The sequence below is a fragment of the Jaculus jaculus genome, chromosome 19 (genome assembly GCF_020740685.1).
Source record: "Jaculus jaculus isolate mJacJac1 chromosome 19, mJacJac1.mat.Y.cur, whole genome shotgun sequence".
Taxonomy (NCBI): domain Eukaryota; kingdom Metazoa; phylum Chordata; class Mammalia; order Rodentia; family Dipodidae; genus Jaculus; species Jaculus jaculus.
The window spans coordinates 19,990,423-20,007,963 of NC_059120.1; the positions used below are offsets into that span (position 1 = coordinate 19,990,423).

The window sequence follows — 17,541 nt, forward strand, 5'->3', positions numbered from 1 at the left end:
TTATTTATACTAGCTGTAACAAGTGTAAAACAGCTCAAAGATCCAAACATTTCAAGTCCTTAGCTGAAAGTCACCAATATCAGTGAAGACAAATTCTGTGTGTCAAATTCTGTGTGTGCATAACTTCATATGTAGAACTAATGTAATACAACTTAATAATATTGAAAATAAAGATGACAATTAATTTAATTTTACCATCATCTAAACTTTGGTAGAAACAATTTTTAGTCTTTTAAAATATTTGTATTTATTTATTTTCAAGCAGCAAGAGACAGACACAGAGGGAGGGAGGGCTAATGGGAGGGCCTCTTGCTATTGTAAATGGACTCAAGGTGCATGTGCCCCTTTGTGCATCTGCTTTACATGGGAATTAGAGAAATGAACCCAGGCCATCAGGCTTTACAAGCAAGTGCTTTTAACCACAGAACCATCTCTCCAGCCCCAAATTTTTAGTCTTAGGTAAACAATTGTTATATTTAGCACTGTAGGAAAAATACCTGTTGGTTTAAAATGAGTATCATCCATCTTTATCAAGTCTACAGATGATAAATCATTCAGATTCTTCAAACATAATTCTGTTCAATTATAGAAAACATAATTTAAAAGATTAGAAAATAAGAATGCCAAAATACATAAAATAGAATTTATTATTAAATATGTTAAAGTGGTATCCCATAGTACAATTGTTCTAGAAGAACTGAATCACTACTTAAATAGGAAAAACTCAAAAGTATAAAAACCAATTAGAATGTTCCATGGCATTTAGCACTACAAGTATTACCATATTTCTCAAAAACACAGTAAGTAACCAAGAAATTGCTTTACTATATGGTCTCCATAGCAATGCTATGGTTTTCTTTTCTTTAAACTTTAATCAAGGCAATCAAGGCTGTGCTCTGACTTACATTGCTCCATATTGTGTAAAATGGTCCTTTTTTTTTTTTTCCCTAAGCAGGTGTTTTTAATTGCTGAGCCCAGCCCGAAATAGTGATTTTTCAGACTGTACCTTGCCCTGAGATTCCATTTTACAAGCAGCACTTGACTCATTTTGAGAATTTTGGTGGATACATAAGCAGCCCTATCTGGCTGTACCCACTGGGCACAGAATAATATTAATTCTTAAGAGTAAAAAGTATGGCCCTATACATTTATCCAAGTAAACTGGAATGCTAGGATATCATTGGATGCTCACAAATCATATTTGGGAGTTAGATCCCTTAGGTAGTAAAGAGTCTATGATGAATTACAAGCCAGTCCCTGTAACCCAAGGTCACAAAAGGGAGATCTTGGACTATGGGGATGTATGAGTATCATTGGAATTGATAAAAACTAGGAGGACTTTTAAAGTTGGATAAATGTGTTGCATTTTATATCATGGATGGTTATCAGTTTATGGGGGCCAGGGGTAGAATGTGATGGTTTGATTGAGGTGTCCCCCATAAACTTAGGTGTTCTGAATGCTAGATTCCTAGCTGATGGAGATTTGGGAATTAACGCCTCCTGGAGGCAGTGTATTGTTGGGAGCAGGCTTATGGGTGTTATAGCCAGTTTCCCCATGCCAGTGTTTGGCACACTCTCCTGTTCCTGTTGTCCACCTTATGTGGGCCAGGGGTGATATCCACCCTCTGCTCATGCCATCGTTTTCCCTGCCATCATGGAGCTTCCCTGTCGAGCCTATAAGCCAAAATAAACTTTTTTTCCCACAAGCTGCTCTTGGTTGGGTGATTTCTACCAGCAATGCAAACCTGACTACAACACACAATACACTGTCTCCGGGAAGCGTTAATTCCCAAATCTACAATAGCTGGGATCCTAACATTCATAACACCTAAGTTTATGGGGACACCTAACTCAAACCACCACATTCTGGCCCTGACCCCCACAAACTGATATCCATACATGATATACAATGCATTCAGTACAACTTTAAAAGTCCTCATAGTTTTTATCAATCCTAATGATGTTCAAACATCCCCATAATCCAAGGTGTTTTAACTGAGCCATAATACCAAAAAAAAAAAACAAAAAAAAAAAACAAAACCCAAACCCATGACGACACAGAATAATGCTCATACAGCACAAGATGGGCATAGCAAAGAAATATTCAACCAATACAAGATTTAAACAGGGCAAACATTAAATTCTGTAGCTCCAAGTCCAACAACTCTACTCAGTGTCAAATCCCCAAGTCTGATAATTCTAACCAGCAACAAGTCTCTGGAGTTTCTATTCTGCCCCTCCAGTTAGGCTACTCACAGTCCTGGAAAACTCCATCTGGGGCTGGCAGCTCTCCTTGGCAGCCATCTCGTGGTCCCAGCATCTCCACTGGTTCTCCACTGCAACCCATAGTCCATACTCACGGTTCCATCAGGTCTCCATGCAAGTATTCAGCAAACCTGCTTCACACTGCCCATGGCCATTTCCAAAACACAAGACCATGTTGCAAACTCAATGACCCTCTCTTTTGTGTACTTCTTATACTCCACAATACCAGGTAGGGTGCCTATTTGTTAATCCAGGGAGGGATAAAGCAGACCTTGAAGAACAGGACATTCCTTGAGCACTCGGGCCCCTTCCAAAGAGTGTACATTCTTCCTGTTGCCCCAGTGCAGGTCAGCTGGCCCTGTCTCAAAGGTTTTAATCTCTCAACTGCAGCTGGACAGGGAGCAGTTCACCCAAAGATTTCATTTTTTCTGTGCCATATCTCTCTGCTTACACCAGTTCATTTCTATGCAAATCAACCATGCACAACTTCTCAGGACACAGGCATAACAGCAAGCTTCTCACACAAACAGCTAGCCCTGTCCAAGCAAAGCTCTTTCTTACCCTCATAAACCAAACCTCATAGTCCAAAGTTCTTAGTGCATTCATGTCTTGACCAGAATAATCTATCAAGCTGTACTTAGAGCACTGCAAGGTGTCTCTTAGGCCAAGGTTTCAAATTCATCCACATTCCTCTTGAAAATCAGCTCCAAAGGCCAAAGCCACACAGTCAGGTGTCTAGCAGCAAGTGACACCACTCCTGGTACCAACATTACTGTTGCAGTCCGGTTTGCATTGCTGGCTAAATCACCTGACCAAGGCTAGCTTGTGGGGAAAAAAAAGGCTTATTTTGGTTTACAGACTCGAGGGGAAGCTCCATCATGGCAGGGGAAAATGATGGCATGAACAGAAGGTGGACATCAACAGATGAACCACAGCAATAGGAGAGTGTGCCACACACTGGCAAGGGGAAACTGGCTATAACACCCACAAGCTCACCCCCCAAAATACAATGCCTCTAGGAAGCATTAATTCCCAAGTCTCCATCAGCTGTGAACCTTGCATTCAGAACACCTAAGTTTATCGTGGACACCTGAATCAAAGCACCACAGATGGCTTAGCAGTTAAGGACTTGCCTGCAAAGCCTAAGGACCCAGGTTTATTTCCCCAGTATCCATGTAAGCTAGATGTACATGGTGGTGCATGCATCTGGAGTTTGTTTGCAGTGGCTAGAGGCTCTGGTGTACCCATTCCTCCCTCCATTCCTCTCTCTAAATAAGTAAATAAAATAAACAAATAAATAAAAATAAATATTTTTAAAGACCTACATTTCTTTACATCCTTTCTCAATTTTAGTTTTCTTTGTAGTATCTTTTAATACCTAGAACATTCTGGTTTGTGTACTGCTTGTTTTCTTCACTCAAATACAAGATCCACAAAAGAAACTTGTTTCATCCACTGCTACAAACCTAAAGAATAGTGCTCAGCATACAGCATATGCTGAACCATGAGTAACATACTAACTTCACATGAGCAGATGTGCTAAGCTCTCAGGTTGCCTAAGCAGTGGTGCTGGTGCTTGAAGAATTTCCTTAAGAAACACTGGTAATGACTGCTTTTATAGCTACAATTCTACTGGGGGGGGGGGGCGCAGATTGTGCTCCTTACTCTGCTCATGCCAGAGCTGCAGCATGGGTCAGAGTGAGAAGTGACAGCCACTGGCAGGCAACAATTATATGTGGCCTACTGGTCTCTGCCAGTTAGTGAGCATGAATTAGTATTGTGTCCTGTTTTGAGGTTTCTCCTGGGGAGAAATGGTGACCTGTTCTGAGTTATTGCAGTAAATACTAAAAGCATCATCTAAAACAGGTTTAAGCAATTGCCTGAATAGTGACATACAGGAATGACTGGTTAGGTTAGTTTGGATATAATTTTTATAAAACTATTTACACTTTTGGAACAGGAGAATAGGGTAGAAATGAGATGTGAAAAGCCTTGTGCAAAACCTTGCAAAATTAGCAATTAGAAAAAACCAACAAATTAGGCTGGAAAGATGGCTCAGCAGCTAAGGCACTTGCCTGCAAAGCCTAAGGACTCCTGTTAAATTCCCCAGCACCCATGTAAGGACAGATGCATAAAGTGGGATATGTGTCTGGAGTTCATTTGCAATAGTGTGCCCTCCCACTCTCTGAAATAAGTAAATAAAAATACTTTATTACATATTTATTTATTTGGAGAGAGAATGGGTTCATCAGGTCTTCCAACCACTGCAAACTAACCCCAGATGCATGCACCACCTTGTGCATCTGGCCCATATGGGCACACTGGGGAATCAAGCCTGGGTTCGCAGGCAAGTGCCCTAACCACTAAGCAACCTCCCCAGCCCAAAATAAACTTTAAAAGCAAATTGGGGGCTGGAGAGATGGGTCAGTGATTAAGGCACCTGCCTGGAAAGCCCAAGGAGCCAGGTTCAATTCTTCAGGTCCCACATAAGCCAGATGCACATGGTGGCGCACGGGTCTGGAGTTGGTTTTCAGTGCCTAGTTGGCCTAGTGCACTTATTCTCACTCACTCTTTCTCTCACTCTTTCTGTCTCTAATAAATAAATAACAATTAATCTTTAAAACATGGCAAAGAAGGTGCCCCCCTTCCTCTGATTGAAACCAACTAAAACCTTTATACCTGTGCAGGCGTAAAGGCACTCCAGAGTATGCAAAAGTAATCTACAGCTCATTATAATACCAAAATACGCACACTTGAGTGGAGATTTAAGATGCTAATGAGACACGCAGCACATGAAGTTGTGTGTAGAACTACATGCAACGACATGCACAGGTCCTACTATGAAAACAAGACAAGAAGCCCATGCTAAAAGTTCCAACTTGAGCAACGGTCATCGTTCTGCTAAATCTTCCGCTTGCTCTGCCCTGCTTCCTCCCTTGAAAGTGTATCCTTTCTTAATCTCACTTTTCTTGCTACTATCTGTATATCTATGTGCAATTCTTTGTGCTGGGACTTAAGAACCTGATACCCCTCTGGAGGTGTCTTCCAAACCCCACTATCAGCTGATATCATTTTGTGCTATCATACTTTTGTCATGGGTGTGTTGATCAGAAACATTGGTGCCCATGTTTGTCTTTCCACAGTGTCAGAGTTTAAGTATCAATAAACTCAAAAGGTACATCAATTTTGTTGGCAACAATTTACCATGTAGTCCTGATTTTCTTGATAGCCAGGCCAAGGCTCATTTATTCCTGTCTTTGTTACTAATATGAACTCTGGGATCTCACATTATATATCACAGTAAGATTCTGTGTGTGGGGGGGGCATGGTTATAAGATGTCTAAAGAGTTAGAGACCACAGCAGAGTTCAAGGAATTACAAAGCCCAGAAGAGAGGTAGAAGCTAGGAAGCTGATGGGGTTGCAAAGAGAGTTTCTGCAGAGGGAGGACTGCTGAAGATGAAGCCATGAAAGTCAGGCCATAGTCAGTCATAGGGTTGGTCTCAGGGTTGAGCTGAGCTGCGTGAGTGAGGTAAGGGACCACAGCAGCCATAGAAACGGAGGGCAGAACCCGGTCTGAATGCTCAGGGATCGATGGATGGCAGGTCCAGACAGATGAATTAGCAGATGGCATTGGAATAGGGTGTGTCAATACTGGAGACTGAGCTGAGCTGAAGCTGGAACAGTAAGTAGTTCTCTGCTGTTGGTCCCTTGATGCACATACCAGGTAGTCGGTTGACAGGTCAGTATGGCCATTGCCACTGCAGTGTTAGGTATCTTCTATGGGATCCAAGTGAGAACATTGTCTGATGGGGAAACTGGCTATAACAACCATAAGCCTGCCCCCAACAATGCACTCCCTCCAGGAGGTGTTAATTCCCAAATCTCCATCAGCTGGGAATCTAGCAGTCAGAACACCTAAGTTTATGGGGGACACCTGAATCAAACCACCACAGGGGTAGACTTATGGGTATTATAGCCAGTTTCCCCTGGTCAGCGTTTGGCACACTCTCCTGTTGTTGTGGTTCATCTGTTATTGGCCAGGAGGTTGATGTCCACGCTCTACTCATGCCATCATTTTTCCCTGCCATGATGGAGCTTCCCCTGGAGTCTGCAAGCCAAAATAAACCTTTTTTTCCCCCACAAGCTGCTCTTGGTTGGGTGATTTCTGCCAGCAATGCAAACCGGACTATAACACTCTCTCTCCAGCCCCTAAAGTAATTTTAAACTATAAACTTAAGAGTTTATATTTACTTCTGATATAGCTATATAATTTATGATATAAAGATATAACCTAATTTTAAAATAAAGGCATCACCTTTCCCAAGAATAGGGACAACAATAACAACATACGAAGGTCATTTTGTCTTGTTCTCAGTGAAGGTGAACTTAAATAAAAAGCACAGAAAGATCTCTGTGAGGAGTGGATGTTTGAATAGAGATCTGAATGAAATGAAGGTGCAGCCTGTGTGATATTCTTGAGAGGTATTTCCAAGAATAAGGAACACACAGTGCAAAGGACCTGAGTGGTAACACTCAGTATAACTAATAATAAAATAAAAGGGCCAATTAGGAGAGAGCAAAATAAAAGAGCAGGAGAGTGATAAGAGGTGAAGTCAGAAATAGGCAGGAAAGTACCATCTTATGTAGGGTTTTGTAGGTTCCAGTGAAAACTTGCATTTTATTATAAGAGTGACTGGGGAGTTATTAGAGAAAATTGATTGAAAAGGCATAATCAAGTTTCACTGACCTCCAAGAATAACCAGGTCTCAGAAAATACTAGCCCAAAATACTCTGACCTGAGCAACAGAAGGCCTCAGAAGCAAGGATATCTGACCTTCCCTGCCTTTCAGTATGGATAACAGAGCATCCTCTGACCTACCTAATCTGCCTGAAAGCCATCCATAAAGGCCTCTTTCCAGAGGGAAAGAATGCTACCTAGGGAAGCCAAGAAAAGTCTGAATAAACAGACCATGCTAAGTTCCTCCAATTAATTAACATTAACCATATCCTTCTGGTTCCATCAAACTCATTAAAAACAGTTTTTCCTGGGTCTTTGGGTCTTCATTTCCAAAAGCTCTCATGATATGTAAAACTTTGATTACACACAATTTGCTGTTTATCTCTTCTTATTCTATTTTTGTTATGGGGTATCAACCATGAACCTTGAAATTGGTAACAAAAATGATACTTTTCTCTCCTCTATGATACCAAAACCTTGTATTTACTTATAACTTAGCTATTCTTCCAGGTCAGTAAAACTTACCTACATAATAACTGAAGATAAGGCAAATATGAATGGTGATTGTACTAATTTAACAAAAATATAAAACATTACAATTATCAGAACATAGCAAGATATCCCTTGGGCTATCTGATTTCTTATGTGTATTTTATCATTACATCAGTATTTGTGCTTTCATTTTAAAAATTCAATTATAACATTAATCAAGAGGATAGGTATTTTATAAAATTTGATATTCAACAATACCAATATGAATATAAGTGATTACCTACCTCCTTGTTCCAACCCTTTACTTATTTACTTATGTATTTAGGATGGCCTGGAGTTAACTATGTAGAACAAACATGGCAATTCTCCTGCCTCTGCCTCCCAAGTGCTGGGATTACAGGCATGACAATCACACCCAGCAACATATTATTCTTTTGAAAATTATTATTATTTTTCTAGAGAGAAGTGGGGGAGAGAATTGGCCCAGGGTCTCAGTCACTGTAATCAAACTACAGACTCTTGCGCCACCTAGTGGTTATATGAGAACATGTGCTTGCCTCACCTTTGTGCACCTGGCAAACATGGGATCTAGAGAGTCCAACATGGGTCCTTAGGCTTCACAGGCAAGTGCCTTAACCATTAAGCAATCTCTCCAGCCCCATATTTATTCTTTTTTTTTTTTTTGGTTTTTCAAGGTAGGGTCTCACTCTAGCTCAGGCTGACCTGGAATTCACTATGGCATCTCAGGGTGGCCTCGAACTCACAGCGATCCTCCTACGTCTGCCTTCCAGTGCTGGGATTAAAGGTGTGCACCACCACGCACAGCTTCATATTTATTCTTTAAGTAAGACAATATAACATTTTATCCTTATCTCCACATTTCACTTCCCATATTTAAACACTGAAAGTGGATAAACTAAAATTAAATATAATTATTGGACGCAAGCTTTTTTATTCTTAAAGTTTCAATACAGCAATGAGATAGCAATGTTTAATGCTAATCAATTCTTAAGTCATATTTTAAAAGACAGATAATAAAATACTAAAAATAATTTAAAAATAAAGTAGGGGTTTAATAGGAGTATATCACTGATAAAGACTGGGATGAAAATTCCATAATAAATCTAGGTTTACATTTTAAATCAAAATTAAAATAGAAAAGAAAAAGAAAAGTCTCTATCCATGGGCAACATTTCAGAGAACTAGGTTATTTTAAAAGAAAAACAAAAACACCAAGCTGTGGTATTATATAAAGGCATATATTCTGATAGAATTAATAAATAGATAAATACAGAAAAAGTAGATATTCCCAGCTTTACTTATTTGTGAAAAAAATTCACATATACTTTCTCTAGACAAGCTTACTTTAAAAAAATTAAAAATATTATATTTACTTATTTTTGAGAGACAGAGAGAAAGAGAGAGAGAGAGAAAGAATAAGTGTGCCAGGGCCTACAGTAACTGCAAATGAACCACAGATGCATGTGCCACCTTGTTCATCATGGATTCTGGGGAATTGAACCTGGGTCCTTGTGGTGGTTTGAATAGATGGCCCCCAATACATTCAGTTTTTTATTTGTTTGTAGTTTCCATCTACAGCCACCTGGCTAGAGGCAGTGTCACTGGGTGGATCTTAAGGTGAGGTGGTGGGTTTCAGATTTCAATCTAAAGATATACAAAGTGTGCCTAGTTGGAGTTCCTGAAGTATGCTTTTTGGCTTTTTGGCTTGTGCTTCTCTCTCTCTGTGTTTGGTCCTCTGAAGGCAGGCCAGCTTCTGCCATTTATGGAACTTCCCCTGGATCTGTAAACTTCAATAAATATCCCTTCCTCCATAACCGTGCCTGGTCTGGAAGTTTATCTCAGCAAACCTGAAGCTGTCTGCTGCAGTCCTTAAGCTTCACAGACAAGTGTCTTAACCTCTAAGCCACCTCTCAAACAAGCTTACTTTTAAAAATGATTTATGGAGCTGGAGGTATGGCTTAGCAGTTAAGAGATTTTGTCTGCAAAGCCAAAGGACCCAGGTTCGATTCCCTAGGACCCACATAAGCCAGATACACAAGAGGGCACACGTGTTTGGAGTTCATTTGCAGTGGCTAGAGCCCTGGTGTGCCCATTCTTTCTCTCTCTCCCTCTTTCTCTCTGTCAAATAAATGAATAAATAGAATTAAATAATGATTTATGAAAGAATATCTTTATTTCCACAGTAATTAGCATTATTCATCAAATTTTATAGCCTATGTATATTTTTAGGAGCACATAATCTAACCTTGTAATTTTGCTTCAATTCCATCTTTGTTCAATCCAGATGTAAAACCTGTATGTTATGATAAATACAACAAATAAAGCAGAATATATTTAATTCATCTTTATAGGTTCAGATTACACCACACTTAAAATGACTATCCAATTAAATTTCATATAGATATAAACAGCTTGACTAGTTCAAAGGTAACTATCTATACAACATAACTATTGTTTTGAAATCCTTTCACTATTGATTGGCTATTTTATTAAATTAATAGTGTTCCAAAACACTATATTTTAACAAGAACCACATGGAATAAATTTCAAATGCTTTAAACATAGACAAATATTTTCCAATTACTATTATTATAAAATGAATGTTCCTAAAAACGTAGTAATATGACTATTTTAGAAATTGTCTTTTTGCTAAAATTGTAACTATACAGATTAAATAACATAATGACTTCACTTCTAGGAATATACCCACAGAATGTATGTATGTATATACATATGTAAAAAGTTCACATCAGGGGCTGGAGAAATGGCTTACTGGTTAAGGCACTTGCCTACAAAGCTAAAGGACCTAGGTTTGATTTCCCAGAATCCACATAAGACAAATACACAAAGTAGCACAAGTGTCTGGAGTTCATTTCCAGTGGCTAGAGGCCCTGGTGTACTCATTCTCTCTATCTGCCTCTTTCTCTCTCTCTCAAATAAATAAATAAATATATTTTTTTAAATATATAGAAAAGCTTACAGCAGCATTATTTAAAACTGAAAATTTCTTTCAGCAAAAGACTTTTTAAGAAAGTGAAAAACAAGGACTGAAGAGATGGCTTAGCACTTAAGGCACTTGCCTGAAAAGCCAAAGGACCCAGGTTCAGTTCCCCAGGACCCACATTAGCCAGATGCACAAAGGGGTACAAGCATCTGGAGTCCATTTGCAGTGGCCGGAAGCCCTGGCTCACTCATTCTCTCTCTCTCTCCCCCTCTTTCTCTGTCAAATAAATAAATAAATAAATAAAAATATTTAAGAAAAGAAAGTGAAAAACCAAACTCAGGCTGGGAGATTAGAATATATATATTTGATAAAAGGTTCTTACCCAGAAAAAAGAATTAATAATGTTAATAAATATACAAGCAACCTAATTTAAAAATGAATAAAAAGCTTGAATAGGTCAAAAAGCAAGACTTAGGGTGTGGAGAGATAGCTCAGCAGCTAAAGGCTCTTGCATGTAAAAGCCTGATGGACCAGGTTCAATTCCCCAGTACCCACATAAAGCCAGATACACAAAGAGGCACATGTATCTGGAGTTCATTTGCTGGGGAAAGAGGCTCTGGTGTATCCACCTCTCTCTCCTTGTAAATAAAAAGTAAATAAAATATTTTTTAAAATAGGGTTAAAATGGCCAGTAAGTAACAAACCATAATGAGATGGGTTTTTCAAGGCTCTGATATAAAGAAAGGTTGATCGTATCCAGTCCAAAGCAATATTCACATCTGTGATGGTATGCAATACTATCTCTGCGTTTAGATGTTCAATAAGGTGTCGGTGCAAACTAAAGGGAAAAAAACCTGTATTACTAACATTCATTTCAAAACCATATACTTTTAAACTTTATTATATACTAATTGCTACCTAAACAATTTATAAAAGCTAATCTACAGATACATGAGAAAATGTTTAAAAATTAATTCAATTTCTTAAAAATGAAATTTCTATTTACTTCATAGGTCTATAATACAGATTATTATATTTCCCCCAAAAGAAAATCATCAAATACTGATAAGTACTAAAAACAATCCCAGCCAGGCATGGTGGCGCATGCCTTTAATCCCAGCACTCAGGAGGCAGAGGTAGGAGGATCACTGTGAGTTCAAGGCCACCCTGAGACTACATAGTGAATTCCAGGTCAGCCTGAGCTAGACTGAAACTCTACCTCAAAAAAAAAAAAAAGAAAAGAAAAGAAAAAAGAAAAAACAAAATCCCAGATCTTCATCCCCTCCTCTTGTTCTCTTGTTACCAAACAAATTTTAAATGTGTGAAAATATTTATTATTACAAATTAGCACTTAGAAATTTATGCATTTACTACCTATAAATTACAATATAATAATAGTAATATTGATTAGGCTTTAAAACCATTTATGTCTTTTGTAACAAAGATGTGTACTAATGTACTAAGAAACACTATAAATCAAACTGTTACCTTTAAAAAATAGCTATTAAACTCATTAAAAAGGCACAAGCTTTCTAATTAAATTGTCAGGACATTTCACAAAAAATGGCTTTATAAAGTCCTCAAACCAAATTTATTTCCAACATATTAAGATTTGTATCAGCATTATCATCTTTTCAAAAATTTTCAGTATTACCTGCTTTCCACGGTGTCACTACAAGCTAACATCTGAACGTACTTCTCTCTTGTACTAAGCCTAGTCATAATAACTGCAGTAGCTGTAGTGTCAAACTGTAACAATGAAAGACAGAAAAACTTAGTGGAGATTAGAGCATACTGTGGTGCCAGTCCTCTTCAAGAACTACATTTTGTACGAAACAGCCCTCTTGCCTTAAATAACAGGTTGAAAGGCCTAAAAACTATTGACTGAAAATTTTAATTTAAAAACCTCCCAAGAACACAGCTGCAGATACTACTTTAGTTTTAACCTAGTGTAATTTTGGCAATGTTAAAGACAAAGAAAACCTTGGAAAGTAGATTAAAGTTGTAAGACTTGATGTAGTTTACATATAATCTGATGTCTCCTCCAAAATTACAAACATGTGTAACGTAACATTTTGAAGACATGCTTCCTGAATGTTCTTTTACTAGCTACTTCTTTATTCATGTACTTATCAGAATAGGGTATATTTTGAAATGTATATGGACTATCACAAGGTCTACAGACTACTTCTGGCTCTTAGTGCTAGGACCTGGGATATTACATATTGTGTAATGTATAGGGCAGTCCTACACAGTAAAAATCCATCCCACCCAAAATGCTAAGAGCTGCCAGATGTGGAGGTATAGGCCTATACTCCTAGCGCTTGGGTATCAGAAGCAGGAAGACAGAAAGGTAGAGGGGTCAGCTTGGGCTAGAGACCCTGGTTTAAACCAACCATTTAGGGCTGGGGAGATGGCTTAGTCAATAAAGTGCATACTATATAAGCATGAGGACCTGAGTTTAGATGCCCAGTACCCACATAAATGCTGGGCAAGTATGACTGCCTGCCTGAAATCAGCACTCAGGAGGCAGAAACAGGGGACTCTAGGCAAGGCTAGCTAGACTAGCTAAATCTGCAAGCTCTGGGTTCAAGTGAAAGACCCTGAATCAATAAACAGGGTGGAGAGCAATAAAGAAAGACACCCAATTTCAACTTCTAACCTCCACATACAATGCATATAAATATACATAAGCACACATTTGTACATGTAAACATGCATGCACATACATATTAAGACACATGCATATACATACACAAATGAAGACTAAAAAGCCAACCAAACAAAAATAAAAATGTCAAGATTATTTCCATTCAGAATAAAGATAAAATGAAAATTTAAAAAAACCCTGAACCCATCCCTTCATTGACCAATGGAAATTTTGAGAACTATAGGGTGACAAATGGGATATATCATAATTAATGAATCTTATTTTACTTTTACTCCTCCATTAGTTATTTTTACTGTCAATTTTATCTAATTATTAAGTGCAAATTTAAAATACATGAAATATGCAAAAATAGCTTTTTTGTTTGGGCTATGCCTTTAAAGTAAGCTACAAAACTATAAAGCTCTTGTTGCTCACCTGAGGTCGGCCAGCTCTACCAATCATCTGTAAAATATCTGTTTCACTGTACTCTTCAAACATTCCTCCAGAATAGTGCATTGTGGATTTTATGATTACCAAGTGAGCTGGCAAGTTTACTCCCATGGCTAAAGTACTTGTAGTAACTGTATCAGATTAAAGAATAATAATTTTAAGATTTACCAATTTTACCGTTCTGGGAAAGCATTTTCTTATAAAAGACATATTGATATAAATGCAATAAAATTCTACAGAAAATTAGAAAAAGGACACGAAAATCTAAAATAGTAATATATCCTAAAACAAAAACCTATTATTTTCAAGATTTATTATGCTCAAAAACATGAAAAAGAATTAAACACTGTCAAGAAATTTACTGCAGTATATACCTGTGAGGGTAGTTATAAAATTTTAAGCTCTTGGAAAAAAACCCACAGAGACATGTCAAAATGTTTAAGTTTTTTTCTTCTTAAAAATAATTTTCCAAAATATTTTTAATATTGACAAAAATATATTTTACTTACAAAGGACTGGCAGATCTCCAAGAGTAAATAATCCTTCAACAACTTTTCTATCTGACAGCTCCATACCAGCATGATGATAACCAATTCCATATATTAAAGTCTCTAAAATGGGAATATATCACCTATAAGTCAAATTACTATTTCAACAGTAATCAGATCTTTTTTGTTGTTGTTGTTTAAGGTGAGGTCTCTAACACAGGCTAACCTTACTCTCTAGTCTCCAGTTGACCTGGAACTCACAAGCAATCTGCCTACCTCTGCCTCCCAATTGCTGGGATTAAAGGTGTGTGCCACCACACCTGGACAGATCCTTTTTGTCTATATTTAAACATGCTATTCAAAAATTATCTCTAGGGACTGGGGATGTTATCTTAGCAGCTAAAGGTGCTTGCTTGCCAAGCCCTTCGATCCAGGTTCAACTCCCCAGCACCCGTGTAAAACCAGATGCAAATTAGCATGTGCATCTGTGGTCCCCATGCACCTTTGACAATGGGAGGCAAAGTCAGGAGAATTCAAATCAGGCCAGCTAGTCTGATATTCACTTGCAGTCTGGCAGCTTATTTATAGTGGCAAGAGACCATCAAAGAAAGTGGAGCGCAGACAACTCAAAGTTGACACACACATACACATATGCTAAAATAAATAAAAGTTTTAAAAAGTCATCTCTAAACTACAGATACAGCTCAGTGATAAGAGTGCTTGCCTTGCATATTCAAAAGCCTCTTGGTTTAATCCCCAGAACTGGAAAAAAAAAATCTTTAAACCTACCTCTAAGTTTGGAATCCCTTAAGGAATATGCACACTTCTGTAACCTATTAAAATTAATCATGAATGTCATAAAAATTAATGAATTATTCCCAGTAACCTCAGAAAACTCAAACAGTTTATTATTTTAAAGCTTTAAATACAAAATCTTTTATTTTTAAACATATTTTACTTATTTATTTGTGAGGAGAGAGAGAGAATGTGAATATGGGCATGCCAGGGCCTCTTGCCATTACAAACAAACTCCACATATATGTACCACTTTACATACCTGGCTTTATGTAGGCATTGGGGAATCAAACCTTGGCCAGCAGACTTAGCAAGGAAGCACCTTTAATTGCTGAGCCATCTCCCCAGCCCACAAAAAGATGTTCACAATGGTATGATTTAAAATCTGTCCATTAACAACCAGAGACTATGGATAGGGAAGATAGCTTAGTCAGCTGAAGTGCTTACCTCAGAAGCACAAAAACTTGAATTTGATCCCTAGTACCCAGGTTAAAATGCTGTGTGTGATGGTATGCCCCTGTAATCTCAGTACTGGGGAGGTAGAGACAGGAGGATTTCTGGGGCTTACAGGCCAGCCAGTAGAGCCTAACTGATGAACTCCAGGCCAATGATAGATCTTGTCTCATTAAAATAGGTGGACAGGGTTCTTAAGAATGACACTCGAGGTTGTCCTATGATCTGCACATTCATCCAAACACACATGTGCTCTACACACTCATATACACACATGTGTACAATAAAAAACAGTAACAAAAACCAGAGAATATCTGAGGGAGGGAAGGGCTTAAAAGGGGGTAAGGGGCATAAAGTGGATTATGTGTAAAGTACACTATATTCTTATGTGAAAATGTCCTTATATGACCAAGTACCATGTGCAATGAATATATTTTGATGGAGGGGTGAAGAATATATAGCTATAAAATTAAAGCTCACTTCTAAACCAAGAGTTTAGAAAATTCAAAAAAAACAAAAACTAAAAATAATACCACCTACCCATGGGGTCAGAATATGAAAGTTATCCCACAATTCAACTGCAAATATTTGTAAGAAATAAGTTTTAAAGAAGATAGCACAGGTCTGTAACTCAGCTACTGAGGAGGCCAAGAGAGAGGATTGAAAGTTCAAGGCCTGCCTGGGCTTCAAATTAGGAAGTAAAAAGGGACCTAGGGGTACAGCTAGTGGTGAAGTACTTGCCTAGGTTCAATTCCTGGTGTTGAAGACTTTAAAACTGTACCATCACTAGACAGAAAGTAGAAGTTAATTTTATTGTGCATTGAGATAAAATACAGAAAGAAAATGAGGTTAAACTAAAAAAGTAAAGGAAGCTGGAGAGATGACTTAGCAGTTGAGGCACTTGCCTACAAAGCCTAAGGACCCAGGTTCAATTCCCCAGAACACATGTAAGCCAGATGTACACAGTGACACATGTGTCTAGAGTTCATTTGCAATGGCTGGCGGTCCTGGTGCACCCATTTATTCTCATTTTCTTTTCTCTCTCTCTCTCTCTCTCTCATAAAAATAAAATATTAACAAAAAGAGTAAAGGAAGTTAGGAGTTATGGAGTCTCAGGGTGGCCTTGAACTCACCATCAATCCTCCTACCTCTGCCTCCTGAGTGCTGGGACTAAAGGCATGCACCACCATGCCCAGCTAATAATTACAATTTTTAAAGATCACAATAGAATGAAGAGAAGACAAGAAAATCAGACATGTCAATATTAACATAAGTTATGCTATACTCAAGTACTTTAGAAATGCTACCTTATTTACTTATCAAAGGAATATAAGATAGCTGATTCTTATATATTGAGAGCTGATTAATTGAGCTGGATAGAAATCAGGCTTAGTGATACCTGCTTCTAATTCTAGCAATCAGGAAACTGAGGCAAGAGGATCACAGGTCTGAAGCCAGCCAGAGCTGTATAGATCCTGCTTCAAAAATAAAATAAGTAAAATAAATAAATAAATAAAAGAAAAATAAAATAAATGAATAAACTGAGCATATAACTCAGTGTTAGTATTCTTGCCTGTCATAAAGAAGGTCCTAGGTTGCATCTTTACAAGGGATAACGTAATAAATACAAAAGAAAAAAGAAAAAAAATGAAAGAAAGAAAAGAATAAATGAAAGAAAGTTGAAGCTATGAAGTAATATACCCAGTGGCACATAGCTAGTAAAAGTGGAATGTGATAATTTAAATCTGTATCTCTAAATTCATGCTCTTTCTATTGCCAGCATTTAATTACTAGGAAAAAAAAAAACCCACCAAGAAGTATATAAGGGCACAGACAAAAGAGGAAGACACAAACAGCAAAGAAAAGCATTAAAGAAACCATCCTTGAGTAACTAGGTAGAAAACAATAAAAGAAATTAAAATGCTACATATGCTTCTATTCAAGAAAATGATGACCTGAAATTACTCTTTGTACAGCAAACTGAAGAAAAGGAATGGAAGCCTCTATATTAAGTCTCTGACTCATTATGATAGTTTGAATGGATGGGCCTCAATATATTCAGAATTTTATTACAGTTTATAATTTAGATCTGTAGCCACCTGGCTAAAGGAGGTGTCACTATTAGTGGATCCTAGGGTCTGCCCCTAAGGTGTGGGGGTAAATCTAAAATTCCAATCTAGAAGATAAACAGAATGCTTGAGCTCTGCCTAGGGTTCCTAAGCATGCTTGCTTTTTGATGGGGGC

General features: G+C 37.8%; 1 protein-coding gene across 2 annotated transcripts in view; it reads right to left on the reverse strand.

Moving 5' to 3' along the window:
• The window catches only part of Hfm1 (helicase for meiosis 1), a 90,549-nt gene that overhangs the window by 54,669 nt on the left and 18,339 nt on the right, over window positions 1–17,541 (reverse strand). For both annotated transcript variants that reach the window (XM_045138669.1, XM_045138670.1), the window contains exons 13-19: window positions 14,839–14,882; window positions 14,071–14,172; window positions 13,547–13,692; window positions 12,116–12,210; window positions 11,166–11,299; window positions 9,763–9,810; window positions 498–575 (exon numbers count right to left, since the gene is read on the reverse strand). In XM_045138669.1, the coding sequence (XP_044994604.1) occupies window positions 498–575; window positions 9,763–9,810; window positions 11,166–11,299; window positions 12,116–12,210; window positions 13,547–13,692; window positions 14,071–14,172; window positions 14,839–14,882 (647 nt within the window). The remainder of the gene's footprint in view (window positions 1–497; window positions 576–9,762; window positions 9,811–11,165; window positions 11,300–12,115; window positions 12,211–13,546; window positions 13,693–14,070; window positions 14,173–14,838; window positions 14,883–17,541) is intronic.